The 18,731-nt window shown below is 43.5% G+C and overlaps 2 protein-coding genes across 2 annotated transcripts; one reads left to right on the top strand and one right to left on the bottom strand.

Annotated features, from left to right (window-relative positions):
• Positions 1–1,767: 1,767 nt before the first annotated feature.
• Positions 1,768–11,998, bottom strand: LOC139404968 (centrosomal protein of 72 kDa-like). Its single transcript, XM_071147520.1, has 10 exons — positions 11,913–11,998; positions 11,492–11,619; positions 10,696–10,888; positions 10,457–10,571; positions 8,849–9,036; positions 8,319–8,528; positions 8,027–8,208; positions 2,417–2,510; positions 2,152–2,330; positions 1,768–2,004 (listed from the first exon to the last, which is right to left on the bottom strand). Exons 1-10 carry the CDS (start codon positions 11,983–11,985, stop codon positions 1,768–1,770), a joined length of 1,599 nt encoding a protein of 532 aa, XP_071003621.1. The 5' UTR covers positions 11,986–11,998.
• A 43-nt stretch (positions 11,999–12,041) lies between these two features.
• Positions 12,042–16,822, top strand: LOC139404971 (transmembrane protein 276-like). The gene is made up of 3 exons (XM_071147523.1): positions 12,042–12,099; positions 12,346–12,498; positions 12,645–16,822. Exons 2-3 carry the CDS (start codon positions 12,409–12,411, stop codon positions 13,182–13,184), a joined length of 630 nt encoding a protein of 209 aa, XP_071003624.1. The 5' UTR covers positions 12,042–12,099; positions 12,346–12,408; the 3' UTR covers positions 13,185–16,822.
• The last annotated feature ends 1,909 nt before the right edge of the window (positions 16,823–18,731 follow it).

The raw sequence follows: 18,731 nt of genomic DNA, 5'->3' as shown, positions 1-18,731 counted from the left end.
ATTTGTATTATCCCAAGAGTCAAGGACTTTTATTGTCCCTAGAGTGGTTGAATGTTTTTCTTAGCACCAGGTGGTACTAGACATAGTGTAGTATCTTAGCTCCAGGTGGTGCTGGACATAGTGTAGTGTAGTATCTTAGCACCAGGTGGTGCTGGACATAGTGTAGTATCTTGGCACCAGGTGGTACTGGACATAGTGTAGTATCTTAGCACCAGGTGGTACTGGACATAGTGTAGTGTATTATCTTAGCACCAGGTGGTACTGGACATAGTGTAGTGTAGTAGTGTGTGCTTACCTATGGTTCTCCTGCAGCATACCTGCCAGCTCCTTGACTCTTTCCCCCTCCTCAACCTTCTCCCTCAGCTCTGATACCTTCTTCCTCAGCTCATCCACCTCTGACGGTTTCTCTGGAGAGAAGAACACATGGACCACAGTTAGTTAGCACATGAAGCTAGCAGCAATACAGATCCACATGGGCCACGGTTAGCACATGAAGCTAACAGAAATACAGCTCCACATGGGCCACGGTTAGAACATGAAGCTAGCATCAATACAGATCCACATGGGCCACAGTTAGTTAGCACATGATGCTAGCAGCAATACAGATCTACATGGGCCACAGTTAATTAGCACATGATGCTAGCAGCAATACAGATCCACATGGACCACAGTTAGTTGGCACATGATGCTAGCAGCAATACAGATCTACATGGACCACAGTTAGTTAGCACATGATGCTAGCAGCAAAACAGATCTACATGGACCACAGTTAGTTAGCACATGATGCTAGCAGCAATACAGATCTACATGGACCACAGTTAGTTAGCACATGATGCTAGCAGCAATACAGATTCACATGGGCCACGTTTAGCACATGATGCTAACGCTTCAGCAATACAAATGCACATTGACTTGCAACATCAACGGATATAACAACAGACTGAAATCAAATCCAATTTGTCACGTGGTGAACACCGCCTTGAGATATGCATGTTTAACTTGTACCAATCTTAAGAGATTTATGGAACATCTTGCATTACTCTTACACGTGCTCTATGTCACGGTTACATGTGCTCTATGTCACTGTTACACGTGCTCTATGTCACGGTTACACGTGCTCTATGTCACTGTTACACGTGCTCTATGTCACGGTTACACATGCTCTATGTCACGGTTACACGTGCTCTATGTCACGGTTACACGTGCTCTATGTCACAGTTACACGTGCTCTATGTCACGGTTACACGTGCTCTGTATCACGGTTACACATGCTCTATGTCACGGTTACATGTGCTCTATGTCACGGTTACACGTGCTCTATGTCACGGTTACACGTGCTCTATGTCACGGTTACACGTGCTCTACGTCACGGTTACACGTGCTCTACGTCACGTTACACATGCTCTACGTCACGGTTACACGTGCTCTACGTCACGGTTACACGTGCTCTACGTCACGGTTACACGTGCTCTATGTCATGGTTACACGTGCTCTGCGTCACGGTTACATGTGCTCTATGTCATGGTTACACGTGCTCTATGTCACGGTTACATGTGCTCTATGTCACGGTTACACATGCTCTATGTCATGGTTACACGTGCTCTATGTCATGGTTACACGTGCTCTATGTCACGGTTACACGTGCTCTATGTCACGGTTACACGTGCTCTATGTCACGGTTACACGTGCTCTATGTCATGGTTACACGTGCTCTATGTCATGGTTACACGTGCTCTATGTCATGGTTACACGTGCTCTATGTCATGGTTACACATGCTCTGCGTCATGGTTACACGTGCTCTGCGTCATGGTCAGATTCTGCCCAGTATAGTGACCACTGACCAGGAATATCAAAAAGCTGTTGCTTTTACACTCACCACATATCTCAGTGTCGGGTGAACATTTCATCATAGAGTTGAGATATTGTTTCTCTAATCTGATCATCTGCTTCTGCAGAGAGACGTTATCCTCCAATAGTATCCTCAGCTGCTCATTCAAACTGTCCTGCAATCAATCAATCAATCAATCAGACATTGAAGATAATTCCATCCATCCATTTATTCTTAACTCTTTGTGGACTCAGGGTCTCGTGCCTTTTCAAACATGAGGTAATATCATCGAAGATGCTGCTTTGAACAGTCTGAATCTTACAACAGACATGTGTGCTTCCTCCAGCTGTGTAGTTAGTCTATGGGTCTCTGTCCTGTGGTCTTGGTCTCGTATCTCTGCCTGCTCCTTCAGCTCTTCAACGTTCCCTCTCAACGTCCTGACCTCGGCTTCTCCACTGGAGAGGTCTTGTTCCATCATGGACAGGATCTGGACTGCCTGAGCTGGAGGCAGGTCAGATACATACTATTAGGGCCAGATTCTCCATTAAGCAGGTAAGCTACACAGTACATGGGGGTTTCATACTCACAGAGGAAGTTGTTGTCATGGTGCAGAGGCCTCTCCCCTGTCCAGTGCTTGTTCACTAGGCTCAGCATCATCTCCATTGGTTTCCTATAGCTTCCCTAGGAGACAGATTTGATACAATTACAAAAAAGACTGGTTATAATGAACAGTAAGAACTATGATGAATGGTACTGTAGGGATAGGTGGGTTTTCTCTACGATTAATGAATGGTACTGTAGGGATAGGTGGGTTTTCTCTACGATTAATGAATGGTACTGTAGGGATAGGTGGGTTTTCTCTATGATGAATGGTACTGTAGGGATAGGTAGGTTTTCTCTATGATGAATGGTACTGTAGGGATAGGTGGGTTTTCTCTAGGGTGGATGAATGGTACTGTAGGGATAGGTGGGTTTTCTCTACGATTAATGAATGGTACGATAAGGATAGGTAGGTTATCTCTATGAATGAATGGTACTGTAGGGATAGGTGGGTTTTCTCTAGGGTGGATGAATGGTACTGTAGGGATAGGTGGGTTTTCTCTAGGGTGGATGAATGGTACTGTAGGGATAGGTGGGTTTTCTCTATGATGAATGGTACGGTAGGGATAGGTGGGTTTTCTCTATGAATGAATGGTACAGTAGGGATAGGTGGGTTTTCTCTATGATGAATGGTACTGTAGGGATAGGTGGGTTTTCTCTAGGGTGGATGAATGGTACTGTAGGGATAGGTGGGTTTTCTCTATGATGAATGGTACTGTAGGGATAGGTGGGTTTTCTCTATGATGAATGGTACGGTAAGGATAGGTGGGTTTTCTCAATGATGAATGGTACTGTAGGGATAGGTGGGTTTTCTCTAGGGTGGATGAATGGTACGGTAGGGATAGGTGGGTTTTCTCTAGGGTGGATGAATGGTACGGTAAGGATAGGTGGGTTTTCTCTATGATGAATGGTACTGTAGGGATAGGTGGGTTTTCTCTAGGGTGGATGAATGGTACTGTAGGGATAGGTGGGTTTTCTCTAGGGTGGATGAATGGTACTGTAGGGATAGGTGGGTTTTCTCTATGATGAATGGTACTGTAGGGATAGGTAGGTTTTCTCTATGATGAATGGTACTGTAGGGATAGGTGGGTTTTCTCTAGGGTGGATGAATGGTACTGTAGGGATAGGTGGGTTTTCTCTATGATGAATGGTACTGTAGGGATAGGTAGGTTTTCTCTATGATGAATGGTACTGTAGGGATAGGTGGGTTTTCTCTACGATTAATGAATGGTACGGTAAGGATAGGTAGGTTTTCTCTATGAATGAATGGTACTGTAGGGATAGGTGGGTTTTCTCTAGGGTGGATGAATGGTACTGTAGGGATAGGTGGGTTTTCTCTAGGGTGGATGAATGGTACTGTAGGGATAGGTGGGTTTTCTCTATGATGAATGGTACGGTAGGGATAGGTGGGTTTTCTCTATGATGAATGGTACGGTAGGGATAGGTGGGTTTTCTCTATGATGAATGGTACTGTAGGGTTAGGTGGGTTTTCTCTAGGGTGGATGAATGGTACTGTAGGGATAGGTGGGTTTTCTCTAGGGTGGATGAATGGTACTGTAGGGATAGGTGGGTTTTCTCTATGATGAATGGTACTGTAGGGATAGGTGGGTTTTCTCTATGATGAATGGTACGGTAAGGATAGGTGGGTTTTCTCTATGATGAATGGTACTGTAGGGATAGGTGGGTTTTCTCTAGGGTGGATGAATGGTACTGTAGGGATAGGTGGGTTTTCTCTAGGGTGGATGAATGGTACTGTAGGGATAGGTGGGTTTTCTCTATGATGAATGGTACGGTAGGGATAGGTGGGTTTTCTCTATGATGAATGGTACTGTAGGGATAGGTGGGTTTTCTCTAGGGTGGATGAATGGTACAGTAGGGATAGGTGGGTTTTCTCTAGGGTGGATGAATGGTACTGTAGGGATAGGTGGATTTTCTCTATGATGAATGGTACTGTAGGGATAGGTGGGTTTTCTCTATGATGAATGAATGGTACTGTAGGGATAGGTAGGTTTTCTCTATGATGAATGGTACTGTAGGGATAGGTGGGTTTTCTCTAGGGTGGATGAATGGTACTGTAGGGATAGGTGGGTTTTCTCTACGATTAATGAATGGTACGGTAAGGATAGGTAGGTTTTCTCTATGAATGAATGGTACTGTAGGGATAGGTGGGTTTTCTCTAGGGTGGATGAATGGTACTGTAGGGATAGGTGGGTTTTCTCTAGGGTGGATGAATGGTACTGTAGGGATAGGTGGGTTTTCTCTATGATGAATGGTACGGTAGGGATAGGTGGGTTTTCTCTATGATGAATGGTACGGTAGGGATAGGTGGGTTTTCTCTATGATGAATGGTACTGTAGGGATAGGTGGGTTTTCTCTAGGGTGGATGAATGGTACTGTAGGGATAGGTGGGTTTTCTCTAGGGTGGATGAATGGTACTGTAGGGATAGGTGGGTTTTCTCTATGATGAATGGTACTGTAGGGATAGGTGGGTTTTCTCTATGATGAATGGTACGGTAAGGATAGGTGGGTTTTCTCTATGATGAATCGTACTGTAGGGATAGGTGGGTTTTCTCTAGGGTGGATGAATGGTACTGTAGGGATAGGTGGGTTTTCTCTAGGGTGGATGAATGGTACTGTAGGGATAGGTGGGTTTTCTCTATGATGAATGGTACTGTAGGGATAGGTGGGTTTTCTCTATGATGAATGGTACTGTAAGGATAGGTGGGTTTTCTCTAGGGTGGATGAATGGTACGGTAAGGATAGGTGGGTTTTCTCTATGATGAATGGTACTGTAGGGATAGGTGGGTTTTCTCTAGGGTGGATGAATGGTACTGTAGGGATAGGTGGGTTTTCTCTAGGGTGGATGAATGGTACTGTAGGGATAGGTGGGTTTTCTCTATGAATGAATGGTACGGTAGGGATAGGTGGGTTTTCTCTATGATGAATGAATGGTACTGTAGGGATAGGTGGGTTTTCTCTATGATGAATGGTACGGTAAGGATTGGTGGGTTTTCTCTATGATGAATGAATGGTACTGTAGGGATAGGTGGGTTTTCTCTATGTTGGATGAATGGTACTGTAGGGATAGGTGGGTTTTCTCTATGATGAATGGTACTGTAGGGATAGGTGGGTTTTCTCTATGATGAATGAATGGTACTGTAGGGATAGGTGGGTTTTCTCTATGATGAATGAATGGTACTGTAGGGATAGGTGGGTTTTCTCTAGGGTGGATGAATGGTACTGTAGGGATAGGTGGGTTTTCTCTATGATGAATGGTACTGTAGGGATAGGTGGGTTTTCTCTATGATGAATGGTACTGTAGGGATAGGTGGGTTTTCTCTATGATGAATGGTACTGTAGGGATAGGTGGGTTTTCTCTAGGGTGGATGAATGGTACGGTAGGGATAGGTGGGTTTTCTCTATGATGAATGAATGGTACTGTAGGGATAGGTGGGTTTTCTCTATGATGAATGAATGGTACTGTAGGGATAGGTGGGTTTTCTCTATGATGAATGAATGGTACAGTAGGGATAGGTAGGTTTTCTCTATGATGAATGAATGGTACTGTAGGGATAGGTGGGTTTTCTCTAGGGTGGATGAATGGTACGGTAGGGATAGGTGGGTTTTCTCTAGGGTGGATGAATGGTACAGTAGGGATAGGTGGGTTTTCTCTATGATGAATGAATGGTACAGTAGGGATAGGTGGGTTTTCTCTATGATGAATGAATGGTACAGTAGGGATAGGTGGGTTTTCTCTATGATGAATGGTACTGTAGGGATAGGTGGGTTTTCTCTATGATGAATGAATGGTACTGTAGGGATAGGTGGGTTTTCTCTATGATGAATGGTACTGTAGGGATAGGTAGGTTTTCTCTATGATGAATGAATGGTACTGTAGGGATAGGTGGGTTTTCTCTACGATTAATGAATGGTACTGTAGGGATAGGTGGGTTTTCTCTAGGGTGGATGAATGGTACGGTAGGGATAGGTGGGTTTTCTCTATGATGAATGGTACTGTAGGGATAGGTGGGTTTTCTCTATGATGAATGGTACTGTAGGGATAGGTGGGTTTTCTCTATGATGAATGGTACTGTAGGGATAGGTGGGTTTTCTCTATGATGAATGGTACTGTAGGGATAGGTGGGTTTTCTCTATGATGAATGGTACTGTAGGGATAGGTGGGTTTTCTCTATGATGAATGGTACTGTAGGGATAGGTGGGTTTTCTCTATGATGAATGGTACTGTAGGGATAGGTGGGTTTTCTCTACGATTAATGAATGGTACTGTAGGGATAGGTGGGTTTTCTCTAGGGTGGATGAATGGTACGGTAGGGATAGGTGGGTTTTCTCTAGGGTGGATGAATGGTACGGTAGGGATAGGTGGGTTTTCTCTATGATGAATGGTACTGTAGGGATAGGTGGGTTTTCTCTATGATGAATGGTACTGTAGGGATAGGTGGGTTTTCTCTATGATGAATGGTACTGTAGGGATAGGTGGGTTTTCTCTATGATGAATGGTACTGTAGGGATAGGTGGGTTTTCTCTATGATGAATGGTACTGTAGGGATAGGTGGGTTTTCTCTATGGATGAATGGTACTGTAGGGATAGGTGGGTTTTCTCTATGATGAATGGTACTGTAGGGATAGGTGGGTTTTCTCTATGATGAATGGTACTGTAGGGATAGGTGGGTTTTCTCTATGATGAATGGTACTGTAGGGATAGGTGGGTTTTCTCTATGATGAATGGTACTGTAGGGATAGGTGGGTTTTCTCTACGATGAATGAATGGTACTGTAGGGATAGGTGGGTTTTCTCTATGATGAATGGTACTGTAGGGATAGGTGGGTTTTCTCTATGGATGAATGGTACGGTAGGGATAGGTGGGTTTTCTCTATGATGAATGGTACTGTAGGGATAGGTGGGTTTTCTCTATGATGAATGGTACTGTAGGGATAGGTGGGTTTTCTCTATGATGAATGAATGGTACTGTAGGGATAGGTGGGTTTTCCCTATGATGAATGAATGGTACTGTAGGGATAGGTGGGTTTTCTCTAGGGTGGATGAATGGTACTGTAGGGATAGGTGGGTTTTCTCTAGGGTGGATGAATGGTACTGTAGGGATAGGTGGGTTTTCTCTATGATGAATGGTACTGTAGGGATAGGTGGGTTTTCTCTATGAATGAATGGTACTGTAGGGATAGGTGGGTTTTCTCTAGGGTGGATGAATGGTACGTTAGGGATAGGTAGGTTTTCTCTAGGGTGGTTTGAATGGTGCTGTAGGGATAGGTGGGTATTCTCTATGATGAATGGTACTGTAGGGATAGGTGGGTTTTCTCTATGATGAATGGTACTGTAGGGATAGGTGGGTTTTCTCTAGGGTGGATGAATGGTACTGTAGGGATAGGTGGGTTTTCTCTACGATTAATGAATGGTACTGTAGGGATAGGTGGGTTTTCTCTACGATTAATGAATGGTACTGTAGGGATAGGTGGGTTTTCTCTAGGGTGGATGAATGGTACAGTAGGGATAGGGATAGGTAGGTTGGGTTTTCTCTAGGGTGGATGAATGGTACGGTAGGGATAAGGTTTTCGTCTCACCTTCTGTTGCTTGGCTTGTTTCTGTGGTGAGGTGGAGCCCCCTGCTGTCTGCTGGGTGTTATGGTAGGACAGTCTGGGAGGGTGCAGGATGGGGTTGGTGGCATCAGACCTACTGGGACAGGGACTTCTTGGACTAGGGGGGCGGATCTTCACTAAGGAAGACTTCTGCTGGTCAACTTTATCTAAAGGAGGAGGAAGCCAGTGCAAAACACTCAGAATGTTGTATTAGGCCATTCATGCCATCTGATTTGTGTGACAGCGGTGACAGAGAGGATATTCAGTGTCACCTCACCAGGGTGAGGGGTGAAGTGGCCCTTGGCTGTGACTCTCAGGTGTTTGGGGAGTTTCTCTCGCTCCTCCCGTCCAGAGCTAGTCCCGCTGTGTTTCTCTACGCGGGGGTTAAAGGTTACCCTCGGCCCCTCTGACGTTTTCAACGAGGAGGAAGAACCTTTCCTTCGAGATCCTTCTCTTAAACGTTGACCATTGGACTGGGAATGACAAGCTGATCATAATGAAAATAAAATATGCACATTTTATACTGAAGGCTTGTTTGCTCACTTGAAAAAAGGTTGACTATAAATGTAACTAGTTAAACATACAATTCATCAAGTACTGAATGAAATCAATTAAGGGTAAATCTCTGAAATCTTGCCATAAATGAGCAAAATTCCCCATGTTCCTAGGGAAAAAATTACATTTGTCTCCCCATTTGTCCCTACATTAACAGTCATGGTGTACATCACACTCTCAATACCACTTCATGCTGTCATTTGTCATCATAAAAATAATGATGTACTATGTGATCAAACAACATAAACTCACACTCCTCGTTGATCTGATGATAGAGCTGGGACTCTGGCTCCTTGTGGGAAGAGCCAGTCAGGAACAGAGGTTCACTTTGGTCCCAGTTGCTCTTAGCGACAAGGTTCAACACTATGTCATCGTTGTCATCCAGGACAGAGAGCTTCTTGGCCAGGCGATTTACTGAGGCCATCCTCAGCTTACTGCTCCTGGAACACACCAATCAAACACGCATTACGTCATAACATAGCACTACTAGACGAATATTGTATAATACCATCTATAACACTGTAACGTCACCGTTATTACACTGTACACACTATTGGAAACAATGCCACATAAAGAACAGCTTACTAGTTAAATTAAATGAAATCTGAAGTTTGTCTTTCTGGGTGTTTTCTAATAATACAAATCAATATCTAATGCAGAACAAGACCTCCTGACATTATTAACACTGTAGAGTACAGTACCTCTGGTGTGATTAACACTGTAGAGTACAGTACCTCTGGTCAGTGATGTCTGTCTAATACTGTAGAGTACAGTACCTCTGGTCAGTGATGTCTGTCTAACACTGTAGAGTACAGTACCTCTGGTCAGTGATGTCTGTCTAATACTGTAGAGTACAGTACCTCTGGTCAGTGATGTCTGTCTAACACTGTAGAGTACAGTACCTCTGGTCAGTGATGTCTGTCTAACACTGTACAGTGTAGTGATGTCTGTCTACTGTAGAGTACAGTACCTCTGGTCAGTGATGTCTGTCTAATACTACAGTACCTCTGGTCAGTACCTCTGGTCAGTGATGTCTGTCTAACACTGTAATACTGTAGAGTACAGTACCTCTGGTCAGTGATGTCTGTCTAACACTGTAGAGTACAGTACCTCTGGTCAGTGATGTCTGTCTAATACTGTAGAGTACAGTACCTCTGGTCAGTGATGTCTAATACTGTAGAGTACAGTACCTCTGGTCAGTGATGCCTGTCTAATACTGTAGAGTACAGTACCTCTGGTCAGTGATGTCTGTCTAATACTGTAGAGTACAGTACCTCTGGTCAGTGATGCCTGTCTAATACTGTAGAGTACAGTACCTCTGGTCAGTGATGTCTGTCTAATACTGTAGAAGTACAGTACCTCTGGTCAGTGATGCCTGTCTAATACTGTAGAGTACAGTACCTCTGGTCAGTGATGCCTGTCTAATACTGTAGAGTACAGTACCTCTGGTCAGTGATGTCTGTCTAATACTGTAAAGTACAGTACCTCTGGTCAGTGATGCCTGTCTAATACTGTAGAGTACAGTACCTCTGGTCAGTGATGTCTGTCTAATACTGTAAAGTACAGTACCTCTGGTCAGTGATGTCCTGTCTAATACTGTAGAGTACAGTACCTCTGGTCAGTGATGTCTGTCTAATACTGTAGAGTACAGTACCTCTGGTCAGTGATATCTGTAGAGTACAGTAATACTGTAGAGTACAGTACCTCTGGTCAGTGATGTCTAATACTGTAGAGTACAGTACCTCTGGTCAGTGATGTCTAATACTGTAGAGTACAGTACCTCTGGTCAGTGATGTCTAATACTGTAGAGTACAGTACCTCTGGTCAGTGATGTCTGTCTAACACTGTAGAGTACAGTACCTCTGGTCAGTGATGTCTGTCTCCGAGGAGCTCGTCTGTTGGGGTCCGAGCACAGAGTCTGAGGAGAAATGCATGATTGAAGCTCTTCTCTCACTGTCCCTGACTGGACAGTCATCTACAGGAAAAAAAAACAATATAAAACAAACATCAAATGTCAGATTGGTAAGAAGAACTATCTAACAGCGAAGTCATTGGACAGCCAATCGGACCCACAATGAAAATATGGTAGCTATAGGTACCAAGCCTGCGAAGGTTGGACAGTGCGTGTACAAAGTACAGGCGGTAGTGTGGATCTGTTTTAGCCAGAGGGTTGAGCCTCAGGTCCAGCTCTCTCAGAGCAGTCAGCTGCCAGAGCACTTTGACCTCCTGAAGGGACGGAATGCTGTTGTAGTACAAGTTCAGCCTCTCCAGCCTCTTCAAGTGTTGGACCCCCTATAGATGAACAAACATAGAAAGAAACAAATAGGGGGGGGGATAATTTGTGGAACGTTCCAACATGAATCTGTTCCAAGAACTTTGTAAATAACAAGGTTGCCAACAAACAACACATACAAAGTTGTATAGAGGCAGAATAAGATACCGGGTAGGGAGTGGGCTATTTCATTAAGTTTTTCAATCACCACGTTTATTCCCAAAAAATGTCTGTCCTCACTCTGGTAGCCTATGGACAAACATTAAGAATAAGCTACGTGGTGAGTTGATGCCTATTCGGCAGCTAGTTAGCGAGGTGACTTGATCATGTTACTATGCGTTGTTTGTTGGAAACCAGATTCCTGTTGGAACGTTCCACAAATTATACCCACCCAAACAAATGTGACTTACACATTCAGTGTATGTCCCAAATTGTGCCCTATTCCCTACATAGTGAACTACTTTTGCCCAGAACCCTGGTTAGAAGTAGTGCACTATATAGGGAATAATATGTAATAGCGTACCATTGTGGACACAATCAGATCTACACATCTACACATTCAGACTTCAGTCACCATTTCACCATGTACTGTATATACATTTGTCTGTTGATAGACATCTCACCTCGACAGAGATTAGTGCATTACAGGAGAGGTTCAGGGTTTTCAAACGGACAAAGTTCTTTAGTGAGATTCCCAGATGTCTGATTTTCTCCTTGTATGATCCTGGGAGACTCAGTGATCTCACATCTGCTGTAAAGTGGTTATGAATGTTAGTAGCCAGCAATCAAAGTAGAGTAGTTGGGTAGTTGTAGACCCATGGTAACGTTGTCCATCTTTCACTAGATAGCTAGCTACCTGTGGCCAGACAAATTCAAAGCACTGTTTTGTCAGCTAGCCTAGCAGGCGAGCTAACGTTAGCACTAAGCAAAGTCTCTGTGCGTTAATGAGCTATTAATGGAAGTTTAAAACTGGTTTTAAATCAAACTAATCATACATCTAGGCTACCAACTTACAAGCTATAATTTAAGTGTCAAATATATTACCAAGGCAATGGTGATTTAGATGTAGCTTCTCTCGTATCCACTGCTCTGTTACTGTTGTCAACAGCGCCGCCATATTTTTCCAATTTGGTGGAAGCCGAGCCGAGCATGCGCAGTTGTTTACGGTCTGGGAACGCCCACATCCTGGTACTGCTTGTCTCACGTGTTCAAACAAGCGGAACAGAGACAGGTAAGGTTGAATGTTAACAGATATTTTTCAGCTCACATATTAGTTTCAGTCTTGACTTTGGTCATTCTAAACGTGGCTACTAACCTGAAACATAGCAGTTTAGAATGTTAACACTGTACACATAGCTATGGTGCAAGACAAGTATACTAGCTTACTTTCAACAGTGTTTTCTCAACTTTGGTATGGTATTCAACAGTTTACTTGCAGATATCTGAAAACTCATTCTCCTTCACAAATCCCACTCAGTCTCTTCATATCAAATGAACAGAGTGATCCTCCAACTGTAGCTTTGGATTTGAGTCAAGTCCAATGGCAGGCTGTCTGACAGAGTTGATCACAGCATGTTCCAACGTCACACTGTCCGTCTCTGCCCTGTACACAGCATGTCAGCTCTTCAAGGTAATTTTGGGATATATTGGTGTTCACTTGAGTGTAAATCTTGTGTACCATTAAACCATTCTCAACCCCTTTGCCACTGATTATTGTCATGACTCGTTCTTTCTCCTCACCCTGACTGTTCCCTCGTCTCCCTCTTTCTCTCGTAGGACCACAGAGCTCCAGCGATGGGTTTCTTTCTGCTCGGTCTCTCCTCAGGCCTCTGCACCCTGCCTCTCTCCTTCAGCCCATACCTGACCTCTGTACAGGGGGACCTGGAGTGGGCCGGCGAGGTCCTGGCTCCACCGCTGGTCTCCTTCGGCTTCCTGTGGCTCAGCGAAGACCGCACCACAGCCAACATCCTCCTTATTGGCTCAGCTCTCCTCCCGGTGCTCTGCGATTGGCTGTCAGCGGACGAGTTGATGCTGATGTCACGCTGTCTGGCGCTGTCTGCCGTCTCCTGCTCGCTCACTGTGTGTCTGTTTGCGGGAAACGCTGTCGGGGCCCTGGGCAGTGTGGCCCTCAGCCTGCCCCAAATGGTGGCCCCCAGGGTGGGGGTCAAGACTCTGGCTCCCCTTGTCTCTCCAGGGGCCACTGTGGGACTGCTTAAGTGGCTCCTGAAGGGCTCCATGGCTGTAGGGTGCTGGGCCTCTGAGAAGGCACTTAGCAAGTACCTGTTGGAACTGAAGGACCTGGACTCCCCATTTTAACTTGTTACCACTGTAAGTCAGGGTTTCCCCAAACTCAGTCCTCAGGACCCGGGGTTTCCTTTCTTTCCTAAGCACTACACCGCTGATTCAAATAATCAACTAATCATCAAGCTTTGTAGTGTTTGGGCGAAAAACCAAAACGTGCACCCCTTGGAGTCCCGAGCATGGAGTTTGGGAAACTGTAACATCACTGTAACAGTTACTGACTGTCTGAACAGTTCAGTAGTCCCTCACACATGATAATGACTGATTGTTAAGTTGATGTGGTCTCATGATGTGCACATAGAGCTGCTGAGATGGAGGGTCTATTTATTTTGTCCTGCAGGGCCTTGCCTCATAGAAGTAGAACGAATAGAACGGTCTGGAACCTCCGACCATGGCGATTTGACTGGTAAAGTCATGGGTGCACTCAAAATGAGCAAGCTTGTTCTACTTATTCTAGCACTGTGGCTTGCCTTTGATCTGTAGCCAATAACCTTTCCAATTCCTACTGGCCAATTACCTTTCCAATTCCTACTGGCCAATGACCTTTCCAATTCCTACTGGCCAATGACCTTTCCAATTCCTTCTGGCCAATGACCTTTCCAATTCCTACTGGCCAATGACCTTTCCAATTCCTACTGGCCAATAACCTTTCCAATTCCTACTGGCCAATGACCTTTCCAATTCCTACTGGCCAATGACCTTTCCAATTCCTACTGGCCAATGACCTTTCCAAGAGATGATCCATATAATGATGCCATTCTGCCAATTTGGAGGTGACATGATCCACCATTTGGGACAGGTGACTGTTGCCAGTGTATGTGCACTGTCAAGGGCGTTGTTCTACTTGTTCAGCTTATTGTCATGGCCAGGGAGCTCTGCTCTGTTATCCAAGTACTTTCATCTATGCAAGTCGAAGAAGCACTGGTGTCTAATTCTAAAACTGTAAACATTATTGATGATATTAGTAACAGCGGTGAATAATATTTTATGTGCTAAAATATTGATTTGCTAAAGTATCAACAAAAGGAGTAGTGCTTGGATCTAACGCTTGTATGTACTGATTGTCATGGGTCACTAATACTCCCAACCTCTTCCACTCCGCATGTTAGAAAGTCTAATTCATCTCTGGATGTTGATTTACAGGACAGTGTCATTACCAATTGGCTATAAAAGATTCTATCTGCTTACTCTGTGAAAATATCCTCCCAACGGTGGCTCTATAAGGAGGATGGAAGTGCATTCCAGACATTTACTACTGTCTATGTCTATGAGTGTGCCTCCCAAATATCACCCTACTCCCTATGTAGTGCACTACTTTTAATCAGAGCCCATTTTGGGAATAGGGTGGCATTTTGGGGCACACTCTGGTTGAACCTGGGCTGGCTTGACTTCAGTGTCTTGTCCTACGATGAGCACCAAACAGCTTGTACTAGACTATGCTCACTGTGAACCCAATGTCATTGACAGAAAGGACACGTCTGAGAGCCGATAGCTTTAGTTGGCCAGGGTACATGGCCGGGGTTCCAAAACAGTCAGGGGGCCGCGTCCCAAACGGCACCCTATCCCCGATATAGCCACATTTCTTTTGACCAGAGCTCTATGATGGGCCCTGGTCAAAAGTAGTGCACTATAAAGGGAATAGGGTGCCATTTGGGACTCTACCCTAAGTCCCCTCATATTCAGGATCCTGTTCATTCTGAAGCCTCAGCAGATAGCTACTGTGTACAGTGAGATTTAACTAGATACATCTGCAGTGTTCACACCACTAACTCTATGGATCTATATTCATTGATTCTTCAGATATACTACATATTATATCCACATACTGTCCATAATGTCTATACAAGAAGGGTTCTTCTTTATAGGTACTATTTTATACATTGTAGAATAATAGTGAAGATATCAAAACTATGAAATAACACATATGGAATCATGTAGTAACCATAAAAAATTGTTAAACAAATCAAAATAGATTTTAGATTTTAGATTCTATTTATTTTAATTTCACCTTTATTTAACCAGGTAGGCAAGTTGAGAACAAGTTCTCATTTACAATTGCGACCTGGCCAAGATAAAGCAAAGCAGTTCGACACATACAACGACACAGAGTTACACATGGAATAAACAAAACATTCAGCCAATAATACAGTAGAAAAGTCTATATACAGTATGTGCAAATGAGGTGAAGTGGCCACCCTTTGCCTTGATGACAGCTTTGCACACTCTTGGCATTCTCTGAAACAGCTTCATGAGGTAGTCACCTGGAATGCATTTCAATTAACAGGTGTGCCCATATTATGGCAAGAACCCTCAAATAAGCAAAGATAAATGACAGTCCATTTTTAACTTTAAGACATGAAGGTCAGTCAATCAGGATGATTTCAAGAACTTTGAAAGTTTCTTCAAGTGCAGTCGCAAAAACCATAAATCACTATGATGAAACTGGCTCTCATGAGGACCTCCACAGGAAAGGAAGACCCAGTTACCTCTGCTGCAGAGGATAAGTTTATTAGAGTTACCAGCCTCAGAAATTGCATCCCAAATAAATGTTTTACAAAGGAATAGACACATCTCAACATCAACTGTTCAGAGGAGACTGTGGGTATCAGGCCTTCATGGTCGAATTGCTGAAAAGAAACCACTACTAATGGACACCAGTAAGAAAAAGAGACCTGCTTGGGCCAAGAAACACGAGCAATGGACATTAGACCAGTGGAAATCTGTCCTTTGGTCTGATGAGTCCAAATGTGAAATTTTTGGTTCCAACCGCTGTGTCTTTGTGAGACGCAGAGTAGGTGAACGAATTATATCCGCATGTGTGGTTCCCACCGTGAAGCATGGAGGAGGAGGTGTGGTTGTGCTTTGCTGGTGATACTGTCTGTGATTTAGAATTCAAGGCACATTTAACCAGCGTGGCTACCACAGCATTCTGCAGTGATACGCGATCCCATCGGGTTTGCGCTTAGTCCCACTATCATTTGTTTTTCGACAGGACAATGACCCAACACACCTCCAGGCTGTGTAAGGGCTATTTGACCAAGAAGGAGAGTGATGGAGTGCTGCATCAGATTACCTGACCCGACCGCAACTAAATTGAGATGGTTTGGGATGAGTTGGACCGCTGAGTAAAAGAAAAGGAAGACAAGTGCTCAGCTTATGTGGGAACTCCTTCAAGACTGTTGGAAAAGCATTCCAGGTGAAGCTGGTTGAGGGAATGCCAAGACTGTGCAAAACTGTCATCAAAGCAAAGGGAGGCTATTTGAAGAATCTCAATTATAAAATATATTTAGATTTGTTTATCAGTTTTTTGGTTACTACATGATTCCATATGTGTTTTTTCATAGTTGTGATGTCTTCACTTTTATTCTACAATGCAGAAAATAGCAAAAATAAAGAAAAACCCTGGAATGAGTAGGTGTGTCCAAACATTTGACTGGTACTGTATATATATATATATATATTTATACTCTGGACTCTGACATTACTCGTCCTAATATTTCAATATTAATTTATTTTATTTTTTAACTTTTAGATTTGTGTGTATTGTTAGATATTACTCCACTGTTGGAACTAGGAACACAAGCACTTCACTACAACCACATTAATATCTGCTAAATATGTGTACCCAACCAATAAAAGGATATTCCATACTAGTTGGAGGATTGTGCATTGATTTCGGGATGCTAATTGGTTAACCCTCTGTGTAAGTTATGTTGTATTTGTGATGAACTTGTGAATAAATTACTATTTGATTGTCAGATAGATGCTCAGTTTGATGCATTTTGGGATGCTAATTGGTTAACCCACTGTGTAAGTTATGTTGTATTTGTGATGACTTGTGAATAAATGACTATTTGGTTGTCAGATAGATGCTCAGTTTGATGCATTTTGGGATGCTAATTGGTTAACCCTCTGTGTAAGTTATGTTGTATTTGTGATGACTTGTGAATAAATGACTATTTGGTTGTCAGATAGATGCTCAGTTTGATGCATCCCAAAATGCATTAAGATTTTCTTCTCCTCAAAGCCAAGGAAGAATTTATTTCTGTATTGGATAGAGACGCTGAGTGGACACTGCAGAACGGAACTGCTGTAATTCCCAGGACTCCAGGATAGCACAGCGCCAGCCTCGATCTGCTATTTACAAGACTTGCTCTTTTCTGCAGACTTCCTCCCAAAGCTCTAAGCCCAGCTCAGCCAAACATAAATAGGGCCAGACTTAACTAAGGACCTGTTAATTCATGTTCTTATTTACATTGTAGTGGATGAGTAATACCTATAGTCAATAGATGTTTGAATGAACCTTTTTTGGATATTGGCATCGTTTGTGATTTTAGTCATTTGTGTACTGGTACATCATTTGTTAACAAAAATGACAATATGTTGTTGGGTATACACACAGAAACAGTAATTGTCAGAAACATCGAACCAATGATCCTTAGCTTGGTCCTTAGCTTTGACTCGTGTCTGTACATACATAAACAATGGGTTGTTGTGACTCGTGTCTGTAGATATATAAACAATGTGTTGTTGTGACTCGTGTCTGTATATACAGTACATAAACAATGTGTTGTTGTGACTCGTGTCTGTATATACAGTACATAGACAATGTGTTGTTGCGACTCGTGTCTGTAGATATATAAACAATGGGTTGTTGTGACTCGTGTCTGTATATACAGTACATAAACAATGGGTTGTTGCGACTCGTGTCTGTATATACAGTACATAAACAATGTGTTGTTGTGACTCATGTCTGTATATACAGTACATAAACAATGTGTTGTTGTGACTCGTGTCTGTATATACAGTACATAGACAATGTGTTGTTGCGACTCGTGTCTGTAGATATATAAACAATGGGTTGTTGTGACTCGTGTCTGTATATACAGTACATAAACAATGGGTTGTTGCGACTCGTGTCTGTAGATATATAAACAATGTGTTGTTGTGACTCGTGTCTGTATATACAGTACATAAACAATGTGTTGTTGTGACTCGTGTCTGTACACATAAACAATGGGTTGTTGTGACTCGTGTCTGTATATACAGTACATAAACAATGTGTTGTTGTGACTCGTGTCTGTATATACAGTACATAAACAATGTGTTGTTGCGACTCGTGTCTGTACACATAAACAATGGCTCCTGATCCTTTCCATGTGAGTGCCCATCAGATAGTATCAGTGACTGTCTTGTCTCTCCTCTCCTCCAGCTCAGACTCCTGGGGTGCATCCCAAATGGCACCTTTTTCCTTACATAGTGCACTACTTTTGACCAGAGCCCTGTGGGGAAAAGGGTGCCATTTGTGAAGCAACCGTGGCTGCTGCATACTGCTGACAGCATGAGGCCACATGGCCCCCAACACAATCAATCTCCATCTCAGCTGCTTGCTTCAGCACTGCAGAGAACTGCACTGAGCATGCCCACTGCATCAGCAGCCTGTGGATGGATGGAGTAGAGAGGAGGAGGAGGAGGAGAGAGAGTGGAGGGGAGAAGAGAAGGAGCGACAGAGAATCACACAGGAGCTGCTGGTCAGTGCAGTGATGCTGCTGCAGCAGTGAG

This window comes from Oncorhynchus clarkii, unplaced genomic scaffold, assembly GCF_045791955.1.
Source record: "Oncorhynchus clarkii lewisi isolate Uvic-CL-2024 unplaced genomic scaffold, UVic_Ocla_1.0 unplaced_contig_10381_pilon_pilon, whole genome shotgun sequence".
Taxonomy (NCBI): Eukaryota; Metazoa; Chordata; class Actinopteri; order Salmoniformes; family Salmonidae; genus Oncorhynchus; species Oncorhynchus clarkii.
This window is presented reverse-complemented; position numbering and strand designations above follow the sequence as displayed.